This window comes from Cetorhinus maximus, chromosome 29 (genome assembly GCF_964194155.1).
Source record: "Cetorhinus maximus chromosome 29, sCetMax3.hap1.1, whole genome shotgun sequence".
In the NCBI taxonomy this organism is placed as follows: domain Eukaryota; kingdom Metazoa; phylum Chordata; class Chondrichthyes; order Lamniformes; family Cetorhinidae; genus Cetorhinus; species Cetorhinus maximus.
Window position 1 is genome coordinate 25,081,168 of NC_135907.1, and position 20,158 is coordinate 25,101,325.

Below are 20,158 nucleotides of genomic sequence, written 5' to 3' on the forward strand. Positions count from 1 at the left end.
TCTTGAGTTGCTAGGTCTGTTCGAAATTTATCCATTTAGCATGGTGGTAAGTGCCACAAAACATGATGGAGGGTATCCTCAATGTGAAGATGGGACTTTGTCTCCACAAGGACTGTGCGGTGGTCACTCCTACTGATACTGTCATGGACAGATGTATCTGCGGCAGGCAGGTTGGTGAGGATGAGGTCAAGTGTATTTTTCCCTCTTGTTGGCTCCCTCATTACCTGCCGCAGACCCAGTCTAGCAGCTATGTCCTTTAGGACTGGCCAACTCGGTCTGTAGTGGTACTACCAATCCACTCTTGTTGATAGACATTGAAGTCCCCACCCAGGGCACATTCCACACCCTTGTCACTCTCAGTGCTTCCTCCATGTGATGTTCAACATGGAACAGCACTGATTCGTCAACTGAGGGAGGGCAGTACATGGTAATCAGCAGGAGGTTTTCTTGCCCACGTTTGACCTGATACCATGAGGCTTCATGGGGTCCGGAGTCGATGTTGAGGATTCCCAGGGCAACTCCCTCCTGACTGTATACCACTGTGCTGCCACCTCTGCTGAGTCTGCCCTGCCGGTGGGACAGGACACACCCAGGGTTGGTGATGGTGGTGTATGGGACATTATCTGTAAGGTATGATTCCGTGAGGATGACCATGTCAGGCTGTTGCTTGACTAGTCTGTGAGATAGCTCTCTCAATTTTGGCATTTGCTCCCAGGTATTAGTAAGGAGGACTTTGCAGGGTTGACAGAGCTGAGTTTGTCATTGTCATTTCCAGTGCCTAGGTCGATGCCGGGTGGTTCGCCCAGTTTCATTCCTTTTTTGAGAGTTTGTAGTGGCTTAATACAACTGAGTGACTTGCTAGGCCATTTCAGAAGGCATTTAAAGTCAACCATTGTTGTGGGTCTCAGTACTATCCATCTTTCCAATGTTCTTTGCACCATAGTATCCCTCTCTACTATTGCTTTCTGGTTCCCACACCCCTGACAAGTTAGTTTAAACTGTCCTCAACAGCCCTAGCAGATCGTCCCACAAAGAAATTTGTTCCTGCTGTTTAGGTGTAACCCAACCAGCCTGTACAGGTCCCATCTTCTCCAGAACTGATTGCAATGACCCAAGAATATAAAGCTCTCCCTTCTGCACCATCATTCCACCATGTTTTCATCTGTTCTATCCTCCTATTTCTATACTCACGTGCACATGGTCATAATCCAGAGATTACTACTTTTGAGATGCTACTTGCTAATTTTCTACCTAGCTCCTTAAATTCTGACTGCATCCTTCTTTCTACCCATGCCATTGGTACTGACATGGACCGTGACCACTGGCTGTTCACCCTCACCCTAAGAGTGCTCCGCAGCTATTCAATGGCTTCCTTGACCCTGACACCAGAAAGGCAACATACCATTCTGCATTCACGTCTGCAGTTGAAGGAATGCCTGTCAGTGCCCCTAATGATTAAATCTCCTATTACTGTTGCTCTTCCAGTCTTTTAGCCCCCATGTACAGCTGAGTCAGCTGTGGAGCCATGGACTTGACTCTGGCTGCACTCCCAGATGAACCATCACTTTAATCACTAGCTGGAGAGTGAGAAGCACTCAGGGGATTCCTGCACTATCTGCCTATTTCTTCAACTGCCTGGCGACCACCCGTTCCCTATTTCCCTGTATATTCTTAAGCTACGGGGTGATTACATCTATCAACATGCTATCCACAAAGCTCTCAACCTCACGGATATGCCATAGATGATGCCAACTGCTGCTCAAGCTTCAAAACACGGAGCTTGAGCTGTTGCAGCAGACTACATTTCCTGCATATATGGTTATCCAGGACAGGAAATGTCCTGGAGTTCCCACATGGAACAGGATGTGCACTCCAGGAGTTAGAGATGTTCTGCCATTCCTCTATCCATTACATAATAAAGCTTGCTACTTAAAAAACTCACCAGCTACTCACTTCTCTTCTGCTGTCATTTAAATATAGGGAGGTTAATTGAAATGTTGTACCTAACCACATTACTATATTAGTGACTTATCAAAAATAATCTACCAAAGCCAGTCCACCATCTGCAAGGCAGAGGTCAGGAGTGTGATGGAATGCTCTCCACTTGCCTGGATGAGTGAAGCTCCCACAACACTCAAGAAGCTTGACACCGTCCAGGACAAAACAGCTTGATTGGCACTACATCCACTAACATTTACTCCCTCCACCAACGACGCACAGTAGCAGCAGTGTACACCATCTACAAGATGCACTGCAGGAATTCACCAAGGCTCCTTCGACAACACCTTCCAAACCCACGACCACTACCATCTAGAAGGACAAGGGCAGCAGATAGATGGGAACACCACCACCTGCAAGTTCCCTTCCAAGCTACTCACCATCCTGACTTGGAAATATATCGCCGTTCCTTCACTGTCGCTGGGTCAAAATCCTGGAACTCCCTCCCTAACAGTACTGTGGGTGTACCTACACCACACGAACTACAGTGGTTCAAGAAGGCAGCTCACCACCACCTTCTCAAGGGCAATAAGGGTGGGCAATAAATGCTGGTCTAGCCAGTGACGCCCACATGCCGTGAATGAATTTTTTAAAAAATCACAAATATATTGTTACAACAACATGAAGAAGTTGCTCCATTACACATTCAGCATCTAAACTGACCATAGCATTGCCACAGACACTATAAAGGAACAGAGATAGACTGCCAGGCAACTTTTTCTATTCAGAGTTGTAAATTTTAGTTACACCTGGCAACTATCCAATTTTTGGTGGAATAACACTTTTTTAAATGGTGTTTTAAAAATGAATTAAGATGGCACCTAAAATCTGGATTTTACATATGGCAGTTCTAATCTGGTTTTCTACCCTTAATTTTGCTCAACTAGTGGCATTATTGATCATCATATGGCCCCAGGGATTTCCACCTTCAGAATCTAAACGAGCAAAGAATGCAGTGTATTCTTAAACAGACTGAAAAAGCTATCAGGCCTCTGCACTTTTGTGTTTGTTTTTAAATATAGTGCCAATTAGTGCACAGAAACATCCCAAATAGAAATGAGATCGATTACTAGATAATCTGTTTTAGTGATGTTGATTCAGGTATAAATATTGACCAGGACACCAGTACTTCCTTGTATGAATTGTACATGTGGATGTCCAGCAACAATAGAATTGGGCTTTGCTACAAATCACTTGCTTTTCAAATAGTGCAATGGGATCTTGTGCTTTTGTCTATTTAAACATCTCATCCAAAGACGGCACCTTCAACCTCCCCATATTCATGAAAATCAGAAGCAGGCAAGTCGGGGACCAAAAAACACCAGCCCTTCAATCATTGGCCTATTGAGGAAGCAACTGTTTTTTTAAAGACTGTGTTCATTTGTGCTACACTATTGCCTCAAAAAGGAGTATTGGCTCAATGTTTACATACAACTTCATACAAAAGCACCTACCGAAGTCTAGACTGCCTCTTCCACCCCCTAATTGGCTCAAGCATGGCCAGGAATTGGAAACAGTCACTGCTCCATTCTAGCTTGTAATAACAAAAACCACATTTGGGCAAGTATCCAGCTTGCAATGAGGTCTGTAGTTCTGCTGTCCACCCTTGTTTATACTTTTTCCTACACTCTATACTCTGACTGCCAACTACATAGCCTATTGATGTAGGAAATCCCCTCCCCCATTGGTACTTTGCAGTAATTGCTCTTGTATCGCCCCATAGCACATTGCCATGACAACCACTGATAACTTCAACAACTCAGTTTTCAGTTTCAAGGTCAGAACATTGACTTTACAATTAAATAGTGAACAAGCTCCCCAATGGCTCAGTGAATTTATCCAGCAAGAAGCTGGGTCATAAAGACTAAACATCAAGGTTTTCCCCTTTCTATTATAAGCATTTGTTCACCAGAAGAGCCATGCAGGCAGGTAATTTGATTGATTGCAATTCTGTTGCTGTTCACCCGGCCATGGTACAGTGCTAGATGTTAAATTCTATCAGCGAATAGTATTAAAGGAAATACTGTACGGCATCAGGAATAGACATTGTTTGAAGAGCAGTTAATTCTCCTCTCCTCTCCTCTTGAAGACAGTAACCTGCAGTGGCAGTTGCAACTACACTTGGCTAGTTAAAAATGCTACAGGCCTTTTTCCTCTGAACCTGGACAGTCACTGCCAATGAGCTAATTCTCGAAGGATGGTTCATACCTAAGCCCAACCTAATCTTCGTTCAATACCTGCAACATGTGCAGTATCAAGCCTCAGTCAATAAATTGCAATCATGAGCAGGAACCAGGATTAATGTTCCTCTTCCCAAGCCCAAAAGCACTAAGTCTAATTGCAGCAGGCTAACTATGTTCCCCGAGATCACTTTACTAGCACAGATTAGGGATCAAATCAGAGACCTTTTGATCCAAAAGTACTGCCTTTAACCCCTAAGGCAATGTGGGGCTGCATTCTTTTAGACCATCAGGGATTCAAATTGTGGAAAATCAGTCACAAACCCACTTCCTACTGCAGCATGTTGGTCCACCAACACCACTGCACCATCCCAATGAGAGATTTATAATATTTTTACTATATTTACGTTAGCCATAAAATTTAAAATTTTGAATTTCTAGTGCTGGAAATATTTAATGCACTTGGAGAAAGGACCTTAATATTCAAAAGATAAATATTGCTACTACAATATAAGCCTAACAGAAATGATCAGAAACATAGTTTAAACCCCTGCACTCCCTCACTACCTACCAATGGAATTGCCAGATCCACCAACACTGACAGTCTTTACATGCATTACATCTCAGTGCCAGTAAGCTATTAGGTCATGCAGGACATCATAGCAAAGCCCAATTCTATTGCTGCTGGACATCCATACATACAATTCATACAAGGAAGTGCCGGTCAGCAATCATCAGTGGGAACTCTGACTCATTTTCCTCTCCTTAGTCCAGGAGCACAGAGACCAAATGCAGAATATTAAATTGCTGTCTGAACATCTAGTTGTATCAAACCTGTAACCTTCTAGACTATATATACAAGATCAGCAAAAGCTTGTATAATATTCTGCAAGTTTGAAACATATATCAAAAGATATAGCTAATTAATTGAATAGCCTCAGGCTTCGGAAACGTGTCAATGTACAATAGAGGGAGGCAATGGCGTAGTGGTATTCTTGCTGGACTAGTAACCCAGAGACCCAGGGTAATGCTCTGGGGACCTGGGTTTGGATCCCACCACAGCAGAAGGTGGAATTTGAGTTCAATAAAAAAAAATCTAGAATTAAAAGTCTAACCATGACCATGAAACCATTGTCGATTGTTGTAAACACCCATCTGGTTCACTAATGTCCTTTAGAAAAGGAAATCTGCTGTCCTGGCCTACATATCACTCCAGACCCACAGCAATGTGGTTGACTCTTAACTGCCCTCTGAACAAGGGCAATTCAGGATGGGAGCCTAGCCAGCAACACCCACATCCCATGAATGGATAAAAATAATTAAATAAAACTAGGTCACAATTCTATTTTCAAGTTTGGGTACCAGTCTTGATTAAATACTACGGAAATAAATTTTTTACGGAAATAAAATTTAACTTTTGTACACTCAACTATTTAACTTCGAAATATTGTCAATAATGCAAATTTTCCTTTCATAAGTATTATTTTAAAAGCTTCCAGTTACATTATCTGTTACTTTAACCTTCATGGTTTCAGGCCTAATGGCCACTTTGCCACATGATTAAAATCTGAAAATATCACTTCCAAAGGATAAGGTATTGCCTGATGTGACCCTAAGCCACAGGAACCAGAAGCCCTCTTGCCAATTAGACCCACTACCTGTTCGAATGACTCCTCCCCAAATAATTCATGAACATTCAACTCCCCTCATGGTACCCCTCCTTACTTCTTAATCCGCAGTGTGAATTGTCATGTGATGTTTCTTTCCATTAAAGATGCTGCATAAATGCAAGCTGTTGTTATTGCAACAGCAACTGATACTTTCCAATGGACCTTTGTGAGGAAGTGGGGGAATGGGGTCCCATTCCTGATCACGATGCAGCAATTCACATACGTGGATGTGAAGGGAGGACAAACATCCTGGGTCAGCATGGATGGATCCCTACAACCAATAGTTTGCCAACATAGCTAGGTTCACACAAAGAATGATCACTTGGGCAAGGTAGCAGAGAATGATCAGTGTTGATTTAGCAAATAGAGGGAAGATTAGTAAAGCTGCTTGTGCTGTGTTTTAAATACCAAACAAAAGCAATGTTGAGAATGATCCAGAATTTCTCCAAAGAAGTTTCCTGCCATTTTTCCCCTCTTGGTATAAGTCATAAAATATTTGCCTCCCCCAAAATGTTAATTACTGAAAAAATGCCCAAAATTTAAATTCAAAATAAAACTGTTGAAACGACCCCCCTTTTCCAGATTTACGATTGCTTTGAAAAATAATTTCCCTCCCTGATTTTACATTATGTTGGAACCATGATATTGGTATGCAATTAAATTTCTATATTATCTGCTCACAAACAGTACCCATGGCAAGCAGACCTCTGGATCATACTTATACACTCAATTGTTTAACATTTATCAGTCTGATGACAGTCTACTCACAGCGATTTAGATCTCACTCAGAGCAGTGATCAAGAAAACCTGCCCAAGAATAAACAGACAAAAATATAGAACCCAGGCACAATTAGAATGCAGTTACATCACCTGGGTTCAGCAGGAACACAATTTTCAGCAGCTCAGAGGCTGCTTTATCCTGACAGAGAAAACAGGAAGGAGGTGCACCTGGGGTTAAACAAGCACTGGTCTTCTGGGAAATATCTCCACATCCCCCACATGAAGGTCCCAAAATTTCTTTTACATATGTTTCTCAACACATTTCACACCAAGTAGCTGCACTGGGGTTCTTCACAAATCACTACTGAATCCTGAAATATCCAGCTTAGATTTCTTTTTAAAATTGTATTAGGCATTATTCAATTCCTTGTTAACGGCATCCAATCTACCAAAGAAAAACCTCTAAGCCAGTATACTTACTGGCAGTCTTTGGAAAGAAAGAATTACAGAATCATGAGTTGGTTCAGATCAAGTGGTGCTGGTTTTAGGTATAATACACAACCTTTTGGGAAAACCAAGTTGGTACAAAAGAGATTGGCTGCTTTTGAACATGGCTGAATAAAAAAGCTTAATAATTAATACAGAGGTAAGAATTAATGTTCATTTAAACTTATTTAACCAAATACAAATAGGAAATGCTCAATGGTATGGAAGGTGATCTGGTGAATGAAATATATGACCCTGTGTCCTAGTAAATGGCAAGCAAAGCAAATCACATCTCAAAAAGCTAAAGGCATAATCTGATTAAATTTGACTTGATCCAAGACAAACCAATACCACAGCATACACAACTATGAAACAGTCAACTTCAACATAACAAGGGAAAGTTGGGGGAGACAATGGCCTAGTGGTAAAGTCACTGGACTAGTACTCTAGAGGTCCCGGATAATGCTCTGGGGACATGGGTTCAAATCCAATCACGGCAGCTGATGGAATTGAAATTCAATTAATAAAATCTGGCATTGAAAGGCAGTCTCAGTAATGGTGACTGAGGCACCTCCAAGAAAATCTCCACACAGTAGGTCTGCTATTCTGTATGGTTGGTCAGGGTGTTTAAGGTTAATGTTTAGTGACTAATAATCCAAAGGCTAGTGCTCTGGAACATGGGCTCAAATCCCACCATGACAGCTGGTGGAATTTAAATTCAATTAATTTCTTGCACAACGAACATAGAAAGTTAGCATGCAGGTGCAGCAAGCAATTAGGAAGACAAATGGCATGTTGCCTTAATCACAAGGGGATGTATAAAAATAAGAAAGCTTGCTACAGTTGTACAGGGTTTTGGTGAGACCACATCTGGAATATCCTGTGCAGTTTTGGTCTCTATATTTAAAAGAAAGGAAATACTTGCATTGGAGGTGGTACAGCGAAGATTCATTAGATTGGTCCGTGGAATAAGGGGGTTGGCCTACGATGAAAGGCTGAATAAATTGGGCTTATAACCTCTGGCATTTAAAAGAATGAGAAGCGATCTCATTGAAACCCAAAAAATTCTGAAGGGGTTTGATAGGGTGGATGCTGAGTGATTGTTTCCTTGGTCGGGGAATCAAAAACACGGGAACACAGTCTCAGGATAAGGGGCCGATCATTTAGGACTGAGATGAGGAAAGATTTCTTCACCCAAAGGGTTGTGAATCTTTGGAATTTTCTACTCCAGAGGGCTGTGAATGCTCCATCACTGAATACATTTAAGGCTGGGATAGGCATTTTCGGTCATTCAGGGAATTAAGGGATATGGGAGCAGTGGGGAGGAAAATGGAGTTGAAGCCTATGATCGTATTGAATCACAGAGCAGGTTCAATGGACAACATGGTGTGCTCCAGCTCCTATTATGTCAAGTTTAAACAAATGTACCAGCTGGGCAGTAGTGCTCAATAATATCTCAGTTGGTATAAAGGAAATACTTTTTAAAAGACTTGCAAAAGATTAGCAAATGTATATCAATAAACTTGACCTCAAATGGGTTAGGCAGATTATAAAAATCAAACTTGACAAAATCTGGACAAAAATAGACAAGGGAAACTACTGGTGAAAATATAAAAGAAGTGATTTGAGGATAAAGTTGAGTTAGTAATGAGTGTTATCTATAAATATTAATAACAGTATAACATTAAAAGAAGTTGTATTTATACAGTCCCTTCCTTGTACTCTGGATGTCCCAAACAATGAAAGTAGCTAATTGGCTATGTAAAGTGTTATTTGTCTATTTAAGCGATGCAAAAGATCTCATCATTCAAAGAATGAGGAACCCCGCTGCTTTCCTGTTGATCTCAAGAGATGTCATTGTAATTTAATTTTGCTGATTATATATTTTGCTTATTCATTCTTGTATGGGTTTTGGACCACTGAGGCATCACTATTGTTATGTGGACAAATATAACCTGCACACAAATTAGTCTAAACAGATAATGTAAATGGATAATTACAAAATCAGAAATTGATGGAGCACACAGGTCAGAGTGCCATATACCTTGACTTCTACAGCTGGCATTCATTCCTAATTCCCCTCTTCAACCTTTTTTTTAAATCAGCTGCACTGAAATTCAAACAGCAGTTCTTGTTTCAGATTTCAGAAACTGCAACATTTTGCCTTTTACTTGTAAGGGGCTGTTTTTTGATAGTGTTTATTAAAAGGATAAAAGCTGGCAAGGATAACAGCGGAGCTCCTCGCCTTTGAATAGTCAGATTTTTTTTGCATTCACTTAAATAGATAATAAGGACCTGAGTTTAATGTCACATTTGAAAGATTACATTGGAAGGGAGGAACGAAAAGTATGCTGTAGAAACTCAAAATAGCATAACTAGATGACAAAATTGACAGTTTGCAACATTTAAGTCATGCACATCTGCCAAAATAATCATAGAATACAGCACAAAAGCCCATGTCTGTCAAATCAGTCCATCTCTCCTGCTAATTCTCCATAGCCCTGAACATTTTTTCCATTTCAAGTATTTATCCAATTCCCTTTTAAAAGTTACTATCGAATCTGCTTCCACTGCCCTTTCAGGCAGCGCATTCCAAATCATAACTTTGTGTAAAAATGTTTGCATGTCGTCTCTGGTTCTCTCACCAAATACCTTAAATCTGTGTCCTCTGGTTACCAGCCCAGCTGCCACTGAAATATTCTCCTTACTATCAAAACTATTCATGATTTTAAACACCTTTTTCAGATATCCCTTTAACCTTCTCTGCTCTGAGGAGAACAACCACAGTTTCTCTACTCGTTTCGTGTAACTGAAGTCTTTCTTCCCTACCATTCTAGTAAAACTCCTTTGCATCATCCTGAAATGTGCTACCCAGAATTGGCCAAGACACTCCAACTGGGCTGAACCACTGTTTAATGAAGGTTTAGCAAAACTTCCTCACTTTCCATTCTATTTATTTATATCCTATTTATATAATAGAATATAACATATTGAAACATATGCCTTTTTAAACAGCCTACTGAACTTGTCCTACCTATTTCAAGAATTTGTGTACATGCATCCCCAGGTCTCTGTTCCTGCTCCCCCTTTAAAATTGCACCAGTTAGTTTATATTGCCTCTCCTCATTCTTCCTACTAAAATGAATCACACTCCTCTGCGTTAAACTTTACCTTCCATGTATCCCCCCCCATTTCAGCAGTCTCTGTCTTCTTGAAGCCTGTTACTATCCTTCTTTCTGTTCGCTACATTTACGAGTATTATCTAAACTGCAAACTCTGAGATTATGCCCTGTATACACAAGCCCAGGTCAACAATATATTATAAAAAAAGCGATTCCCAACTTCAACCACTGGAGATACTTACCTGCAGCCTGGAAAATAATTGTTCACCATTACACTATGCTTTCAGTCCCTTAGCCAATTTTGCACCCACTGCCTCTTTAATTCCATGGACTTCAAATTTGTTAACAGGTCTATTATGTGATACTTTGCCAAAGACCTATACTTGATGTTTCTTGTAGCACCTTGCTAAAATAACTACATGAAGCTTCTTGCAGTATGGACAACTGGCCTATAAATTCCTCAGCTCCATTAAGGGTTTTTTCTTTGGTTAGCTAGGATTTCTGTCTATAATCACCAACCATAACCCTACTAATAGAAAGTATGAGTGTCCAACGAAGACAAGATTAGGCACAGCAGCAATATCTCTCCCATTCAATGACTAAAGGAAAGAACCTAGACAATGGTCTCCATATATTCAACAAAAGTTACTTCCAAGAACTTTATAGTGAGGTTATTCCCTGGATAACTTTTGTGGAAAAGGAATGCAGTTAAGTGGGTCACTCTAAGCCAGTGAAGCACAATTGGTCAAACTGCCTTTGCACTATTAAAATTTTATGTTCTATTAGTTGCTATCAGATTCTCTGCAATATTAACAGGAGGAGAGAAAACTGAAGTTACCAAAAAATTCATGTACAGACAAGCACAGCTCAGAGCATGCACTGATGTTAGAAACCTTTACCTGGTCCCTCCTCAAATTAAATCCCACTCCTGAAATTGGTCTGCTACCAAATGCATGGTCTTAGATTACAGATAGGCATTGGTGTCATGTCATTACATAATTCCAGTAGGCTGAATCAGGCTTGCCTGCGTCACACATGCCATTAATGGTTCATTTTAAGCTCCAGAGCTGTGAAGTTTCGTACATTAATTGCCAGGCTTACACATGTTAAGATCCTCCTGAGTGATGATTAGCAACAAGAACACTATCCAGATTAGCAAACAACACTAGAAACTTCTGTGCTGGTCATTGTAGGAAACTCAATTCACAAGAAGAATAGAGAACAAATTAAGCATTTATTAACATTTCCAGCTTCCAAATAGTAAACTGCAACTAAAAATGAACATCCAGGCAGCAAGCAAGGGGAATAAAAATCAAATCAACCCCTCCTCTTTATTTCACAAGCTCAGGTTCACTTGAAGATATAGATTGCAAATGTCAAAAGATTAATGGCTGCAAATCTAAAAGACCGAGGACTTCATAAATGAGCTGTGCTCCACTGAGAAGAACATTAGCTAAAGTTAGATAACAGTTCTTTTTGATCAATTATTCCAGAGTTACACTAATTGGACAGAGCACATTCAGGCAACCCAGCCTCACCAATCATTAAATCTCGCTAAGACCTCCAATCCAGTAAGTGGGAGTAACAAATAACGTAACCTAAATTTTCAATTTAAGTACTGAAACACCATTTGAAAAAACATGTTCTCAATTTCCCATTCAATTAGCTCCATAGCCAGGGTTTGAAGTATATTCATGATCTGAAAAACCCCAAAACAACTCCAAATGATGGAGCAACCCAGCATTCAAAGCCAGCATACATACACAATAACCAAGCAGAGTACTCTATTCATTCCGCAAAAGTAAGCGCTGCAACCTTTTAGTGGCAAGAGGAAAAAATTCATGTCGACCGTAAAATTCAGTTAATGATACATGGAGCAGAGATGGAGCAAAGAAATCCACCCCAGACTCTCCCAGTGATTCAAATGGCAATGACTTCTCTTCCTGTTCCATCGCCCATGGTGTCCCACCGACACCACCTAGCCCCCCCCCCCCACCCCAAATCCCACCCCTGTCCCCACCCAAGGATCTGTCTTTGGCTCCCTCTATTTCTCACCTACATGCTGCCCCTTAGTGACTTAGTGCCATCGGGAGGCCCAGCATTAGTTTTCACATGTATGCTGTCAACATCCAGCTCTACCTCACCACCTCCTTCACCGTTGCTGAATTATCAGACGGCTTTCCAACATCAAGTACCAAACCAGCAGAAATTTCCTCCAAATAAACTTTTAAGACTAAAGTCATCATTTTCAGTACCCGTTCTAAACTCCATTCCCTAACTTTGCTCTGAAGAGGAGACATATGGATTCGAAACGTCAACTGTTTTTCTCTCCACTGACACTGCCAGACCTGCCGAGGTTTTTCCAGCATTTTCTGTTTTTATTCCATTCCCTAACCACTGACTCCATTCCTCTCCCTGGCAGCAACCTGAGATTAAGTCAGTCTGTTCACAACCTTGGTGTCACATTTGATCCCAATCAGAGCTTCCAACTCCATATTTGTGCCATCAAACTCAACTGTGATGCTCCCCACAACTGAACAGCCTGACACTCCCTGGTTTCATCCAATCAGTGTTCCTTTGGATTGTAGGAAGCAATCACATCTGGTGCACTCAGGCTAGCAAAAGTTAAACTGATGAAAAGTAAACTTAAGGAAAATTGGGAGATGTTCTTCATTTGGAATGCTAATCTGGGTAGGGTGGCAAGGATGAAAACCATGGCCATGTTCAAATATGTAGAACCTATGGTGGGAGGTTTGGAATACTGAAGGGATGGACTGAGCTGTCTAGAATGTGGCCTTTCCTTTGGCTTTACTTATACAGTATCGTGTATCTTCATGAACATAGTTCTACTCTTCCTTTCAACAGATTATAAGTGAAGACTTGCTTATTAAATTCACAACCAAATGAACATTTTCATTCAGGTAATTTATAGAGCACAGCTTTGCAAGCTCTTTCCAATATGCCACTACTTATGTTCCCCATGAGGCTATTTCCAAACTACCTTGCTGAAATCTAGTGAAAATCCTACAATTTGTTAAATGACCTTATGAGTTCTATTTTAGGAGCTTGTTTGTGAAATACAGGCTCAAATTTGAGGAAATTAATTGTTAATGCTCTATATGAAAGATATCTATTTCCCCCTCCACACCCCACAAAATTCTTTAAAATGTAACATGGTCCTATTTGATGGCGGTAATGAAAATGTTGGGTACTTCTAAGATTAGGTTTTGTGATAAGGTTATGAAGCTTGCATACCATTTATGTAATTTTACAGAACCTGGACTAAAGGGAAAATGGTCTAGGTAAGGAAAAGTTCATTCTCCTGCTGAGAAAACAAAAACTGAAACAAAATGATTAGTGTTATACGATTTATTTTCAAAACCTGCTCAGTTTGTTATGGAGCGATGTCTGTCTTTGAGTATGCTTCATAAATTGGCTGAGATTTACATCACAACAGTCCTGGGTTTAATCCATTTCAGATCATGGCAGATAAAGCTTGTTTCATTGCTGCTTATCAAGTTTAGAATGGACAAAGCTGCTTTAGCTGGGATTGTGCAAATCAGATCAGTAACCAGCTTTCTGACATGATGTAACTGCTTCCTGACATATGTGCCTTTGCTTAGCCATAAAATCTTGAAGTTGCAATGATAGTTTCTCAGTGTGCAAAGTACTAATATATTACAATCTAATATATGCCATATAATGCATATATTAGCTGATCTCCTGTGCTGTTGCTTACAAAATCTGGTGTTTGGAGTGTAGTTGTGTTAGCTTGCTTTTCCTCATTCTGAATGGGAGCAGGCAAACATCCTTAGATGAGCTAAAGAGGGTAGAAATAAATATGCCACTTGACTTACTGGTTACAACACGATGGCCTAGAATTGGCAATAGCCCAGTGACAATAGAAACATAGCTTTTCTCAAAAATAGAGTGATCAGTCCCAGTGTGAACTGTGTACTGTGCTTCAACATGCATCTTTCTATGGAATGCTTGCCAATGCCTTCAGTGTATTGTGAACAAGGTACAGTAAGTAACATTTTAGTTTCCATTGCACAGGCTTAACCAACAACTTGGAAATCACTGTTTATTTCAGTTGTTGGTTTAGTAGTCAAAAGGTTTCTGCAGTGTTCATAAATAGGGTAAATTTTTCTTGTACTTCTCCAGTTTCTGCCTTTCATTCCTAAAACAATTTAAGCTCCTGTTCTATTTGCTATCTTGCACTTTTAATTTGAAGACATACGGTGCTTACTGGGGGTCAGAGTTGTCAAATGGTATACTTATTTGAAAACTTTCTTCAAACTTTTGCATCAATAATTCATCTTACTATTCTCTCATATACAGTAACATTTTATTCCTGTTGGTAACCCGATGATTGTAATATTTTCAATATTTAGGTTGCATTTTCTTTAAAAAGTTGTGCAATAAATTAAACATTTATATAATTAATGTCTCACACTTAACTGGCCAGCAAAAACAGAGAGTGAGTGACAGAGGCTTCAATTTGATGAAGGGAATTAAAATTCGGTTCTTATCCCAGCTCCACTTCCACTCACCCTATTGATCCAGTCAATGATTGACAGTGACTTACTTGTCCTGGAAATCAGATGTTCCTCGGTGTACTCTGTGCCAACACAGAGTAAATATTATGTCAGAGTAATTCCTAAACACCTGTACTTGGAAGAATTGCATAACATAGAGGAACTCTCAAAGCTAACATCTATACATGTTCTTCCACAGACCAAGGCCTCCATATCTAATGGGCATTGTCTTATCACAGGAATGTCACGAGTGAAAGGATGCCACAGAACTCACCACCATTAATGACTTCATATTTATTCCAACACATTGTCTCCCATCCAAGTAGGATCTGAACAGCCTTTAAAATAATTATGAAATATACTTCATAGATTTTCAAATTCACAATGATGAATCTATCTTTTCCATTGCTATGAATCTTTGAGCTTTTATGCAATCTTCACAATGGGTATTACTGATGTTTGCTGAAAAGAGGGGCAATTTTACAATTCAATAGGTGCAAGAGCACAGTGATTTTATCTCTCAAGACATCCTAAATTAATTACAAATTGTACACTGGAGGTATTTGCATTTTTAACTTTACATGTTCTATATGGGACTCAGCAGAAATAAAACTTTTCACTTCTATGCTTAGAGTTGCACTGCCACCTTGTCATGGAACAAGTGTAGCAGCTTGGTGTTTTTCTTCATCTCTGCCTAAATATGAGCAGTATGCAAACATAAATCCCAGCTGAGGTTAATGCTATCCACACCTCACAGCCACATGTGCACCTCTAGCTGGGGTGCTGGACAACAATCAGAATAGGAACATGACATAATTCCTCCTACCTTACACTTGAGTCCTTTGCAATGCTCCCTTCTGCTGTCTTAATTGCTATTAGCTAAATCATGAGCAATTATTTGAACCATAGGTTCACACCACAGCATTAAACAAGGTGAACACTCTTAGTCCAGTCAGCCCATTACAGAGAAAGGCTCAAACAGTTAAAATTCAGTATTGTGTATTCTTCAACTGTATGATGTATAGTGGAATAATTTGAATAAAATGCAGAGAAAAACATACATCCAAACATTGGCCTGCATTTCATTGTAGCTCCAAGTTTTTTTTATATTTGGGACATTTGTTTAGAATACATAATATGCAAGATGTTGTCCAGTAAGCTGCTGCTGACAAAGGAAAGTACCAGAAATTTCATCATCAGGGTTTCAGACCAGTGTAGTATAATTATCACCTGAAATGTGATAAAAAAACTAGCAGTGCCTTCAGCCATCAACCATCTAGGCCCCAAGCTCTGGAAATCCCTCCCTAAACCTCCCCACCTCTCTCTTCCTTTAAAAAACTATTTCTTTGACCCCGGTTTGATTACCCGTCCTAGTATTTCCTTTGGCTTGGTGCTAATTCTTGTCTGGTTACATTTTTGTGATACTTTTCTACATGAAAGGCACTATATAAATGCATTGCCTATCTTTACAAACTTGATCTATCTGCAGCATTCTGAACTCCATTTACTTGGTTGATGTGCTGGTAGTTAAGACCCATCACTGATGGCGTTATCATTGGGAGGCATTTAAAAGTGATAAACTAAAAACTTCACAAAGAGGTGTCTTTGCCTACATTGTCAGTTTAGCTCAAATGGTTGTACTCACCTGAGTCAGAGGGTCGACACGTACCCCCAGTCCAGGAGTTGATCACACCACCTAGGCTAGCACTGCAGTATGAAACAGGGGTAACCCATTCAGCTGTGAGCCTGTTCTGCCATTTAGCACGAGCACCGTATCTTAGCTTAATTTACCCACCTAGGTTCCCTCCGTACCTTTACCTAGTAAATATCTGTCAATCGACAAGGAACCTGTATCAGAAATGCCATTATTTAATTACACATCTAAACTAACTATTTTGCTAATTCAATGACACTGACATTAAAGATCGCATGGTACTTTTTTTAAAAATCGTTTACAGGATGTGGGCGTCACTGGCTAGACCAGCATTTTTTGCCCATCCCTAATTGCCCTTGAGGTGGTGGGTGAGCTGCCTTCCTGAACTGCTGCAGTCCATGTGGTGTAGGTACACCCACAGTTCTGTTAGGAAGGGAGTTCCAGGATTTTGACCTAGCCACAGTGAAGGAACAGCGATATATTTCCAAGTCAGGATGGCAAGTGGCTTGGAGGGGAACTTCCAGGTGGTGTTCCCATGTGTCTGCTGCCCTTGTCCTTCTAGGTAGTAGCGGTCGTGGGTTTGGAAGGTGCTGTCTAAGGAGCCTTGGTGAGTTGCTGCAGTGCATCCTGCAGAAGGTAAATACTGCTGCTACTGTGCATTGGTGGTGGAGGCAGTGAATGTTAAAAGTGGTGGATGGGGTGCCAATCAAGTGGGCTACTTTGTCCTGGATGGTGTTGTGTGTTGTTGGAGCTGCACTCTTCCAGGCAAGTGGAGAGTATTCCATCACACTCCTGACTTGTGCCTTATATGTGGTGGACCCAATGTTTGGGGAGTCAGGTGGCAAGTTAGTCTCCGCAGAATTCCCAGCCTCTGACCTGCTCTTGTAGCCACAGTATTTATATGGCTAGTCCAGTTCAGTTTCTGGTCAATGGTAACCCCCAGGATGTGGATAGTGGGGGATTCAGCGATGGTAATGCCATTGAACATCAGGGGGCGATGGTTGGATTGTCTCTTGTTGGAGATGGTCATCGCCTGGCATTTGAGCGTGAATGTTACTTGCCACTCATCAGTCCAAATCTGGATATTGCCCAGGTCTTGCTGCATATGGACACAGAATGCTTCAGTATCCGAGGAGTTGCGAATGGTGAACATTTCACAATCATCAGCAAACATCCCCACTTCCGCCCTTATAGACTGTCTACCAGCACCACATTAAGATCCTTGAGAGCTTCCATCAGTGGTGCTTGCGTCGAGTCCTGGGGATCAAATGGGAGGACCGGCAGATTAACGTGAGCGTCCTTCACAAAGCTGCTTCTACCACCATTGAAGCCTTGCTCCTGCAGAACTAACTCCATTGTGTCCGGATGTCCAAAAACCACCTCCCTAGGCAGGTTGACCAACGCTCAAAGGGCAGCCAAAGGAAAAAGTATAAGGATAAGCTCAAGGTCGCTCTAAAGCACGGAGGCATTAACACACTGACTGGGAGGAGAATGCTACGCTCGGCATGGTACCACCTGATCTATCAAGGCGCAAGCCACTTCGAGGCTCAGCGGCTCAACAGCAAGATGGAACAGTGGCAGCAGGGGAAGGAGAAGGAAGCCAACCCGAGGCTGTAATTTTCACTCCCCTGCGCAACAACATGCCCCTACTACAGAAGAACATGTGGATCCAGAATTGGACTCCTCAGTCATTTGAAGTCTCACCAAGCCTGATGGACATCATCCTCAATTTTGAGGGACCCCCGCCGACGATACTCAGTCTCAATAACCAAATCACACACAATTATATTCTCAAGGTTCTTTCATAAAAATATTTCACACCGAATACTATTCAAATCACTGGCTTTTCCCTCCACTTGAGACAGATTGTCATAAAGCACACTCACCTACATGACTCGTGACTTAGAAATCTTACACAAGTGAAGTACTAGGATTCTCCCCAACAATCCACTAAGATCAAAGAAATAGTGCTCTTATTTTTAACCACTTAACCTTAAAACGGAGGATGGGGCGGGGGAGAATGCAAGAATCGTCACGATGCAGCAGAAAAAGTCAGCTTATTTCACTTTTTGTTACATTCTTAGTTAATCCTTAGCATTATTACAGGGAAAAATATATTGATTATAAGTAAAACAAATCAGACAAACTAACCCTCTCCCCAGGCTTACGGAAGTTGCATTTGTATTACCTCAGTGAATAACCCACCAAAAGTATTAAGTTTATTGCAACAAAATCAAATTGAGTGACTCTCTCTCAAAATCAAACTATCTTTGGTTCCAATTCATTCTGTCCCACAACATTAAAACTGTGGAACTCCTGGCTTCCTTTTCCACTACAATCTACAGGTTTTTAAAACCCAAGCTGATATCACCTAAGACAACCTTATCACCTCTTCTCACTTTGTTCAACCTTGGTGGTGCCTGTACCTTATCTAAAGCGAATTAACAATCCTAAACAGCATCTTCAAACGGAGAGCTACAATGGTGAACATAGAGATTTTTGAAGTTTAAAACAGATGATCAGTCTTTGAAAGTCTCATACTTTCTTTATATCACCATTGAGTTTTGGGTTCTGACAAATTAATTTATTAATATCTGGATTTTGAAATTAAATTAAGTAATTTAATTGGAATTGGAATTTTTTTGCTCAATTAAGCAAACATTATGATGCATCGATAACAATATGCAAACGTCCATTCCAGTCAGCATTTTTTTCCACTGTACGGCTCACCCATGCCTTTATTGCTTACAGACTCGACTATTCCAATCAATGCTCTCCTGGATGGCCTCCTACCTCCAACCCTCCATAAACTTAAGTTCATCCAAAACTCTGCTGCCTATATCCTAACACACCAAGTCACATTCACCCATAATCCCTGTGCTCATTGACTATCTTGGCTCCCAGGACCTGTAAATCTTCAATATAAAATTCTTATCCTCATGTTCAAACCCTTCCATGGCTTCCTCCAACACTGGCCTTTAACACATCCCCCAATGTCTTAGTAAAACCATTGGTGACATTCCCTTAAACCACATAGTCCTTAAGGTCTGATATATGCTACCTAAATCCTTCCATTTCTGCACTTCCTCCTCCTTCAAAGGTAGCTCTTTGATCAAAGCTTTTAGCAAGTCATCCCAATATCTGAATCTTTGGCTTGGTGTCAATTTGTCTTGATTACTTGCCCGTGAAGCACCGTGGATGTATTTCTATGCTAAATGTCCTACATAAATGCAAGCTGTTGTTGTTAGACATGCACATTATTTTATTTCCCAGGCATTTGGTTTTTCCTGCAAGAAGTTGTCTCCCTTGGGTTAACAAGACAATGAATGAAGTTTCAAAAAGCACAGCAAACATCTCCCTCCCCGATGGCATCGACATTAGCCACCCAGTGAAGTCTACAGAAATGTTATGACCCTACAATTGGAGTATTATTTATCTCAATAAAGCAGGAATATATTAATCCATAGACAACATCATTTGAATCATTTAATGTAAATAACCAGCCTATAAAAAATGTTTTCAAACAGTTACAGCTTGTCTTGTGTAGCATAATAAAAAAATTGAAATCCGACAGTCTGGGTCTCTACGATATCTGAATTTTCCCAGCTGGGTCGTGCTGGGTTTTAAATAGTGCTTTCCTGCCTGCCTTAGGGAATTTCTTGGTTTTAATGAAGGTCACGTTTAGCAGAGAAAAACATCAATGAATTGATTCTAAAATGGCTCCAAAAAAATTAACTGGAGCCTCACTCAATGAGAAAGGACAAAATAAACTAATCGGAGAACAGGCAGA

At 40.6% G+C, this 20,158-nt stretch overlaps 1 protein-coding gene across 1 annotated transcript in view; it reads right to left on the bottom strand.

Annotated features, from left to right (window-relative positions):
- Positions 1 to 15,021, bottom strand: part of LOC144669472 (RNA binding protein fox-1 homolog 1-like) — a 304,542-nt gene extending 289,521 nt beyond the window's left edge. The window contains exon 1 of the mRNA XM_078531933.1: positions 14,989 to 15,021. Coding sequence (XP_078388059.1) covers positions 14,989 to 15,006 — 18 coding nt within the window. The 5' untranslated portion in view covers positions 15,007 to 15,021. The remainder of the gene's footprint in view (positions 1 to 14,988) is intronic.
- Positions 15,022 to 20,158: the final 5,137 nt, after the last annotated feature.